The sequence below is a fragment of the Penaeus japonicus genome, unplaced genomic scaffold, assembly GCF_977035675.1.
Source record: "Penaeus japonicus unplaced genomic scaffold, GWHDUDI00000001_assembly GWHDUDI00000001, whole genome shotgun sequence".
Lineage (NCBI taxonomy): Eukaryota > Metazoa > Arthropoda > Malacostraca > Decapoda > Penaeidae > Penaeus > Penaeus japonicus.
The window spans coordinates 53476216-53486215 of record NW_028234403.1 but is presented as its reverse complement, the minus strand read 5'-3'; the positions used below and the strand labels follow the sequence as shown (position 1 = coordinate 53486215).

Here is a 10000-nt window from a genome sequence, read left to right as displayed (position 1 = left end):
TAATTTTTTGTTCAGCTTTAGGGTACTGAGAGTGATTTTGTTATGACTATTGTTTTTGTTTCATTTTTGCGTGCTTAGATGGAATTTTCTGATGATTTCATTATCTGATGACTTTATTTTGTTCCTTTTTTAACCAGATGAAAACAATCTCTTTTGTGTAAGATGAACTTTTACTTTGCTGTGGTATTTCAGGTTATCATGATTTATTTTAGCTGATTTTTTTCACTAATGCCTCTCAGACAATTAAAATGGTGAAATTATTCTTCCAAACTAACTTGAGGCTGACATACATGATGTATATTATTTATTCAGTTGGTATTTTCTTCAGTTCCTTGAGACACAGAGTAGTCAAGCTTCATTATATTAACAAACTTTTTACTGATACCTTTAATGGGATGAAATACCTACTTATTCTTCATTTAAATTCTTGACACAGGGTTTACTCTGCATGAAGTAAAGTTTGATTTGGTACATAACGCTTGACATCTTTTTTCTTTAATAGGTAAACAGAAAGATGAAGAGTATTAGAATTGATATTTATTACTCATTATTTTGTTGATTTTTTTATTGACAAGAGAAATTAGGAGAATGGCATGGGTTTTATTTATTGACAAGAGAAATTAGGAGAATGGCATGGGTTTTATTGCTGATTCTTTACTATCAAACTGTGCTACACCTTTCAGGTTGTAAGACTGAGGAATCAATTGAATGTGGCTCAGCAGCATCAGCAACAACAACAGTATCAACCTCAGCAGCACCAGCAGCATCAACAGCATCAGCAGCAGCACCACCAACACCACCAACAGTATCAAAAGGTTCCCCAGCAAAGCTCCCCTCAGCACACACACGCACAACTGCACTTGCAGCCTCCTACACCACCTGACGGCAAGAGCATGAATGTGGGCCACTGGTCCAATCTGCGTGGCAGTGGGCGGGACAGCAGGGAGGGCATGCACGGCTATAGGGACGGCGGCGACGGCCAGGAGTCACCCACGCACAGTTTAAGGCACGCGCTCACCCAGATGGAGGAAGAGAACGCCCGCCTCGGACAGCAGGTGGCTGCCTTGGCAACGGAGAAGGCCAAGCTCACGGCAGACATAGAGAGGGTTCTAGGGCTTTCTGATGAAGTCAAAAGTTAGTAGATTTGTATGTGCTTTAAGATAGTAAAGAATCTTGCAAGACAGATATGCATGCTTTGAAATGTGCACTCATTTTTTAGATCATTTCTTCAGGAAATGTGGAAATTATCACAGGTCAGATGATCTTTCACAGATGCTTATGAGTGCTCACAATTACCTAAACCTGCTATCACTCTTGAAAGATCTTTCAAAAGCTTACTCTAAATCCTAATTGATATGCACAACCATAGAAAGACTATTGAGATTGATCCTTACATGAATATTTGCAGTAATATCTCTGATTAGTGGTCTTGACATCTTACCAAGATATTGAAGAGAAATGACTACTGATGATTTTTAAGTTTTATTGTCATAGTGAACTAGGTGTCATGTATCTATGTTGCTTTCGCAATCAAATAAAAATCAAGTCATTCTTACACCTATATATGATAATTTAGATACAAATATGTACTAGGAAATCTCGAGATTCATGTTCTCTTCTGAGTTTGCATACTTCAGGATATAATTTGACCTCTTTGAGTGAGTGTAGTATGATTAAAAACACCTTTGAATGAGATCTTAAAAACTTTGATGGTTTATTTCAATTTATGAGTAGAAGAATCTGAATTATCATTACTGTTATTATTTTTTTCTCTCTCTCTCTCATATTCTCTCTATTTCCCTTCATTTTTGTAGGCTTTTTTTTCTAATATTCATTCCTTTAGTAACCTTTTTAACCTAACCACAATTTCAAATGATTGGCAGGCAACTACGAGGGCTTCAACCGGGCGGAATTAATACGTGAGATCGAGAGGAGGCACGAAGAGGTGACAAGGCTAGAGTCGCAGCACAGCCAACTCACGGAAGCACTTGCGAGGAGGAATGATCTGGCAGGCGACAGTGGTGCTCTCCTTCAGGTAAAAAAAAAAAAAAGCCCTGGAAATTACTAGCTGGAATCTTTGAAGATTTGTTTAATGTATTTATTTTTTTAGCTTTGTTATTTAATGTGACGAATGATTGCGAGTGTTTACATGCTCAAAGGATTCTTTTTGGCTTTATCTCTAAAAGGTACTTAGCAAAGTTTATACAACAAAGATGAATCATGAAAATTACATAGAATATTACACCTTAATGAATTGCTCTTCCTCACCACAGGCCCGAGTATCAGAGCTTCAAGCGAGGGAGGTGGAGTGGGAGAGGGAGCGTTCGAGCATGAGGGAGCTGATCAACACCCTGAAGGATGACCGGCTCTTCTACAAGGAGACGGCACAGAAGAAAGAGTGAGTTGTGTGGAGTCTTATTTTTTTTCTTCTCTTACTAACATTATTCATTTTTTTTTTTTTAATGACTCTTTTACAGGATTTTTAGATAAATGTTTTCTGTAGGCTATCTGGTTTCAGGAATTTATGGATGTGAGTAATTTACCTACATATATATATATTTTTGTTCTCGTAAGGTATGATTTGATTGTAGAAAAAATCATGTATATTTAGATATTTGAATGATCATTTGTATGACTACTTTAAACATTCACCTTTGAGTTATTTAAAAAGAAGAAAATGTATATATTTAGCTTATTGCAGGTTTAGGCCTATGCCCTTAACCCATTCGCGCCAGGCCAATTTTTTGCCTGATGCTGCTCTGTTTGTGAAGATAACAAACACAAGCAGCCTCCAAGTGCTAGATCTCTTCCGGTGCGATCCTGTGCTACGCTTCTCAGAGCACTCTACACGGGATGCTGGGAGGCGTTTTTGCATTTTGCTGTTCTCTTGATAAGTCAAGAACAATGTGTCTACAGAAATGCAAGTGCAATGACTATATACCTACGTTAATATGTAAAACGTGTACTTAGAGTAAGAGATCATGAAGCGATGAGACGTCATCTCGCTGGAGCGAAATATTCCCATGACGTGATAGTGCGTCATCTGGCGCGAATGGGTTAAAGTGATTCTTTTTTAATTATTATTATTTATTGAGTATTATCAAATATTATTTGAGGGTGGAGCCAAATCAGCTATGCATATTAAAGCAGACATTATTTAAAATGCTTCAGCCATTTATTTGTATCATATAATTTCATCTGGTAACCTTAGTGGCACAACTGTACCTATCTGGGTGCAGTTGTATCTATATTTTGTTTGAGAATTGTCCTCAACACTATATTGTTTTTGATGCCCTGCTCTGTAAGACAGTTTGAAGAATTCATGGAAGCTAAATCTTTTAGACATTTACATAGTTTTCCATTGGAATAACATGATGACATTTTTTCATATTGGTTGACCAAATTTGAGTGATGAAATGTAAGTACTCGGCACTGAGAACGGGGCAGATTCTATTGTTTGTCATTATTGGCATTGTTAGGGAGGTGGCGGTGATGCAGGCATCGTACCAAACATCTCTCCTCCGTGAGCACCTAAACCTTGTCAGGTTGTCTTTATTGATATCTATCCATTTTTTTTTCTTTATTCTAGCTTGCTTTCCTGTGTTATTGATTTTTATATTATTTTTTTTAAATACATTTTTTTGAACTGATGATTTATTGCAGCTTTGCTCTTTTTTTTCCTGCATACAGTGGTTAATACAGATAGACTTGAGTGTAGGGCCTAATGCAGATCATAACTCAGGAAAGGAACAAGCTGTTTCTATGCACTGCAGTAGCCTGTATATCTTGCTGTGCTTTTCACACTTTCTCTAGCAGTAAGGTGTGATCCTTGATGCTAAGGACCTGCAAGGTTTTCAGAGTTCTAAGCTTATACACAAAGAAAATATACCAGGTTCCTCTAAACTAGAAGTCCTCCTGCAGAGAGTCAAGGGGTCAGTCACATGTAGAGAGATTTCAGGCCAGATGGAATGAATTGTATGATTGTGAAAATGGTATTACTTTTGATTTTATGACCTTTAAATTATTGCTTATGAGTGGGTATTTAGGCAATAGGCAGTGAGAGGGTATCTAGACCATGGGTAGGTATATATATGATGATAACAGTGATTTCTACAGAGTATGCAATTTTGACTTAACCATCTGGTCTCTATTTCTTGTATTTGGGGATTGCCAGTGATCTGCTCTTTGTTTGGATCTGTAAGATTTGCTTATTTCCGAATCCTTAAATGCTTTGAGAAGAAATTTGGGATGTTAGAGTCTAGAATTATGTATGTACAAATTTAGCTTTCCATAGTACAATAGGTGGCTAACCAAATAAAATGATTGTAAGGTAATATAAAGAAATCATGTTTGTATTTAAAGAAATACTATAGTCAGCTGACTGATGGATGGATGAATAAGTATATACATACATAGAGGATTTAATTAATAGGTTGGTTGTTAATTGTAAGTGTAAATGTTATTTTATAGAGAAATGCAGTATTTTAGAGGTGAAGTTTGTAAATTCATATGCAGATGTAAGTGAGTTATTTCCAGTTAACACCATCTTGTAATGTACAAATATTATGTTGAAATAGGGTTGCCATGTAAAATGTTCCCATTGAGTGTTATTTTAAAACTCTCTCATTAAATTATGGTATGATTGCATTGTATGCCATTAAAGAGTATTATGTATTTGCTTTTACATATATTGAATTTTTGTGTATTATTTTGTTTACTACATAAAAATGTGGAATTACAGAGACATACCTCCATAGCAGAAAACCAATATGAAGAAAGCTCTTTTGTCTGCTGTTGCTTTTTTATTTAGATTAAAGAAATAGCTTTGCTTGCATATATGGTGCTTTATGTCAGTACTCTGCAAAAGCTGAGAACAAACTTAAGGAAGAGGTATTCTTGAAAAAGTGGTCAGATTGTACTAGAATCTTAAAAAATGTGTGGTTAATGGATTTATTGATAGAAGAGGATTTATAGGTAATAGTGATGTGTGTATATACGTGTTATGTGTTCTTGTGCTTTTGAGACAGTCATGTGTGTATGTGTTGTGTGTTTTTGTGCTTGTGAGACAGTTACTGTATGTGTATATATTTGTATATGTATATGTATTGAACATCTACTCTCAGACTTTCAAAATAAAAGAACATCAATAGAGGGTAATTGGCATACAAGGCATATATAGGCATGTTTATATGCAAAAATATCCTTTTGCATGAGTATACCCATTAGCTTTCCCGCTTATGTTATTTACCACCCCTTCATATCCATAAGTCGGCTACTGAGGCAGCTACATTAGCATTGTATTGCTCCACCAGGTCAGAATTGGATGGTCTTCGTCAGGAAATTCAGACTCTCCAGCAGGAGGTCATCTCGCTTCACGACCAGAACCGCAGACGTAATGATCGGCCTACGCCCCCTCCCTCTCAGAGATCTGTGCGAGGAACTGCCAGGCCTACAGTGTCCAGTGGTGAGTGTTTGTGCACTATCTTTTTGGGTCTTTTGTTTGAAGAAGTTTTGAGGTTTAGTTCTTTATTGTATAAATGGCTTTTTTTCATATAAAACAAAACAGGTAACTTGATTTTTAGACTTGGGTTTGATGGGACAGTATCAGCAGATTTACTTACCAGGTAACCTTTAGAATCTACGGATTGATTTGATAGGGAAATGTTATGCTTTTCCAGTGGTTTTATGAATATTTTATTGCTTGGTAATGTTGTAGCAGGTTAGATATTTGAGATCTAAATTTATATATTCCTTTATTCCATAGCTTCAAGGTCAGGTTCGAGCAGTGAAGCAAACACACCCACACGACGTCCTCGCACATCAAGTGCTCGGCCCCCTCCTGCAAGCACACGGACACAGAGGTCCTCCAAATCATCCAGCGAACCACGAGAAATACCTCCACAGAGCAAAAGCCGAAAGACACCCACTCCACAGACAACGAAGAAGTCTAGTGTAACTAAATCATCTTCCAGACAGACCTCAAGCACTTCATCTCCCTCAAAGGTCACACCTTCCAGTTTGCAAAACTCTGTTGGCAATGCAAGACCTAGCAGTGGAAGTAGAAGGACAACAGTATCATCAGCCAGTTCCTCTCCCAAAGCCAGCCCTTATGCTTCACCCAAACACACCTCTACTGCTAGCCGTGCAAACTCTGTATCGGCCTCAAAGACTCCCACACCGCTGAGTTCACCTCGCAAGACTGCAGGATCTGCCTCACCCCAGCAGAAACCCACGGCCAAAGCGTCTCCTCAGCACAAGCAATCAGGCTTACCTTCCCCCTCAAAAGTGCCCACCTCACGTGCCTCCTCTAGAACTAGTACCCCATCTTCCTCAGTCAAATCGTCCCCCTCCAAAGTAAGCTCGACCAATCGTTCGCCCTCAAAAGTTCCTCTTCCCAGCAAGACCAGCAGCCCAAGCAAAGCACCAGCGAAAAAGAGAGAAGAAAGTGCAAGTCCAGCAAGAAGCCCTAAAACAACCGTGAAACAAGACACTGTTAGAGAATCCTCTTTGGTGAGTGTTATGGTTGGAAATTTTTTTGGGTCAGTTTTGCATAGCAGTAAGCTTTTGCTGATTAGCATAGTTGGAATTCATATTAAATTAAAGTACTTGTGGTAGATAGATTTGCTAGTTATTAAAGATATATTTTCAGCACATATTTTAATCAATTGAAAGTAGTAGAAAAAAAAGTCTGCACATTAACAAAATTTATGCATTTTGACAACTAAATGAATGGGTTGCTTGTGAATCTTGAATATGTGGTAACTATATGGACTGTAGGTTTAGTTGAAATGTAATGATAAAGAAATCAGGTGATAGAAATTTAGGAGAAGAGAATGTTTTATGTAAAACATGCCTAATACTGGTAGCAGTGCAGCCAGTGGGACATTAGAAGGACATCACATAACAGAGTAACAGAGAAGTGATTTAATTGTAGATATATAGTGGTAATGTGGGATTACAAATTTTAAAATGTACGGATATGGAACACAATTTCAGGAACTTATCAAATAGCATTACAATTATTTATATATCCCATATATACAATTTTCATTGCTAAAGTGTGATGATTCTGACTAATCCAGAGAATTTAAGGAATAGAGAAAAATTATTTACATATAGTTACTTATAGTGTTTATATGTTTTAGGAAAGGACAATGAAAACATTGATTTGAAATATATTTTGCCTGATATACAGAGAATGAGTGAATGTGGTGTAAGGAAAAATGGAAAATCAATGTTATAGGCTAATTCCAGAGATATATAAAAACAAATAATAAGAAATAAACAGGAAGGCATAGGGACAGTTTGTCATTATTTCATGTAAAAGGTCTGAGGTATAGTGTTTAAAAGGGAAGAGTCTAGAAAGCCAATATATTTGCAAATGAGTATGCACATACACCAAGGAAAGTGAACAGGTATGTACACATAGGTAATTATCCAAAAGAAAATGCATATGGCAACCATGGACACACACACACACACACACAAGGGAAGTATTACACTTGCACATGTTTTTGGTGGAGCAGAGAATAATTGCTAATGGCTAAGATGCTGTATGGTTAAGGATGAAATATGACAACTGCTTGCTTTGTATTATTATTTTTTTTTTATTATTGATATATATATTTTTTTTTGCACAGTAGCAATTTGAATTGAAACTGGGACACCAAGATATGCACTTTGCTTTGCAATGCATGCGATTATTTTCTTTCTCTCTCCTTTTGTTTCCTTTTTTATTTCAATTTTGGTTCACGTGTTGATTTATTTTGTTGTGACTGACAAAACGCTGGGGCAGTATGCTACCTCTCGGCATCTGGTAGAATCCCTATCCTCGGGCATGGCTCCTGGTAGGCGGGAAAATAGGCTCCGCACTCCCACAGCACAGCGGCAGGAGTGGCGCATGTACCACTCTTCCAGGCACGTTGTTCCTCAGCACCACCGCGTAGGGAGTTCGCACCACACACAGGATTTTGGCGGACAGGTATTATTTTTCTCACAGCCACTACTGCTGGACATTTTTGTTTTGGTGATTGTGCCGTGACTGGCAAAATACTCTTCTGTATTGATGAAAAGGCAGGAAAACTCAATGTTTGTAAATCTTCTTTGGTGTACAGTGTGTTTTTTGCTGAGTTGTTATCATGTGATATATTTTTTTTTACATGATTATTTTCTCCTGCTTTTGCATGCTTATTATAAAGTAGATGAGTAAGCACCAAGTTTTTTTTTGTATAATCTACCCTCAACTTTTATTTCCTTGAAATGAGTGTGTGAGCGAGTGATTGACTGAGTAAGTGAGAGAGTATTTAAACAAGAGATTCAGGAACTGTATTCATTTACAGACTTACTGATAATAATGTAGGAAATTCATCATTGTAGTAATTGGGTCTGTGATAAATTTATCATTATATTGAACCAGCATACCAGTCAACTACCTGAAGATACCATTGGTCATAAATAGCATCAATGCAGAAAAAAATTGGTGAATGTTCCCTACACCTGTATATATATTTACTTAATCCATTGCGTACGGGTGTCATGGCATACACGTTGGCACCGATTAGGCCTAAGTGATGGGTGTCAATGTGTACATGATGCAACATCGGGATCTGTTCACAGTTGAAGTGCGCACACAGTCATAAAGTATTATGGCTGTAACGGCGCTAGCTCTAGAGCCACAGTGTTCCAAAGTCAGCCTAAACCCGCATTTTATGATGGATTTATGGAAAATTAATGTTTGAGCTAGTCTGCGCTACCCGGAGGGCGGAGAAAACCCTTCCCCCGTCCCTCTAATTATTAGGCGGTGTCGCTAGTGTCATAGACCACCCGCCTTGACGACCAGTTAGGTCGTTAGGCAATGGGTTAATTTTTTTTAGCATTGCTTGGTTTTGCAATCTACCTGTTGTCCTATTTTGTGTGAGAAGACTTTCAACTAGGGATTTGCAAGATAAATTTATCAAAAGAATTGTGATTGACTGTGTAATAATTTTACCATGGTAGTGACTTCAGTTGCATTGTATATTCAACAGCCAACTGCCTGCATATAAATTTATTGTATATTAGATAGCACTTGAAGAAAGAAATGCCTACATTATTGGAATATGCTGCTACCAATGCAAACATGCCAATATCTGAATGCTTAGATTGTAGGCACTGCTTGTTTGTTTTTTGTTTTCACAGGTAATAATTAGTTTATGTGTTTTGGATAAAATTTTCCTGTGTAAATTATTCATACTCCATTCATACTCCATGATACAAACTAGATTTTTGTAATCTGCCCTTTTTAGTCAGTCAAAAATAGCCATGCCTGCTTAAATAGCTTCTTGTTGACTGTTAACCCATTCCCGCCGGGCCATTTCGTCTTTTATGGCGTCAATGCCGGGGCTCTCGAACGCTTAGGCCTAAATCAATTAGGCCTAAGCCGTCTGTGGCCGGCGGCCGGCGGCATAGGGTTAACCTTTAGACAACTGTCTGGGAATAAGAGTTTTTCATAATTGTGATCTCCAAAGAATAGCCTAATGGATAAAATGCCAGACATACTACTAGTATAATGGTAAAAAAAATATATATATTTTATCAACAATTGGTTGTTGTGGTAATTATGATGAATCCAGCTTCTAGTTCCCCTCAATGTATTTGGTTATCTTTGTATTGGATTTGTGTTAGACACTTATGGAGGATAGCTAAGTGGTGAATTATTTTGCTCAGTCAGTCACAGGGAGCTGTAAATGTGATGGAATTTTTATATTATTATTTTTTTCAGCGTTATTGTTAAAGATATAGACATAACTTTCATTTTCTTTCTCTCCTATTTAAATTCTACCCTATGAGAAATAATTAATGTAATACATGTAATAATAATGTTACACTGCATCATACCCATGTGATGAGATGATAATTTGTTTCTGTACAGGAGGAAGATGAAGAAATTCTGGCAGAGATTATTTTCCACCGGGAGACCGACAGCAGTGGAGAAGCTTCCGACCCCTCCCACGGCATGGTA

At 37.4% G+C, this 10000-nt stretch overlaps 1 protein-coding gene across 11 annotated transcripts in view; it reads left to right on the top strand.

The window, feature by feature from the left end:
- The window catches only part of LOC122257331 (uncharacterized), a 35360-nt gene that overhangs the window by 11689 nt on the left and 13671 nt on the right, over positions 1-10000 (top strand). For 9 of the 11 annotated variants that reach the window (XM_043022602.2, XM_086542446.1, XM_043022585.2 and 6 more), the window contains 7 exons: positions 684-1134; positions 1884-2035; positions 2274-2398; positions 5313-5464; positions 5765-6510; positions 7796-7981; positions 9911-10000. The exon at positions 9911-10000 is cut by the window's right edge and continues 291 nt beyond it. In XM_043022602.2, the coding sequence (XP_042878536.2) occupies positions 684-1134; positions 1884-2035; positions 2274-2398; positions 5313-5464; positions 5765-6510; positions 7796-7981; positions 9911-10000 (1902 nt within the window). The remainder of the gene's footprint in view (positions 1-683; positions 1135-1883; positions 2036-2273; positions 2399-5312; positions 5465-5764; positions 6511-7795; positions 7982-9910) is intronic. The other 2 variants (XM_086542475.1, XM_043022593.2) reach the window with 1 other exon arrangement.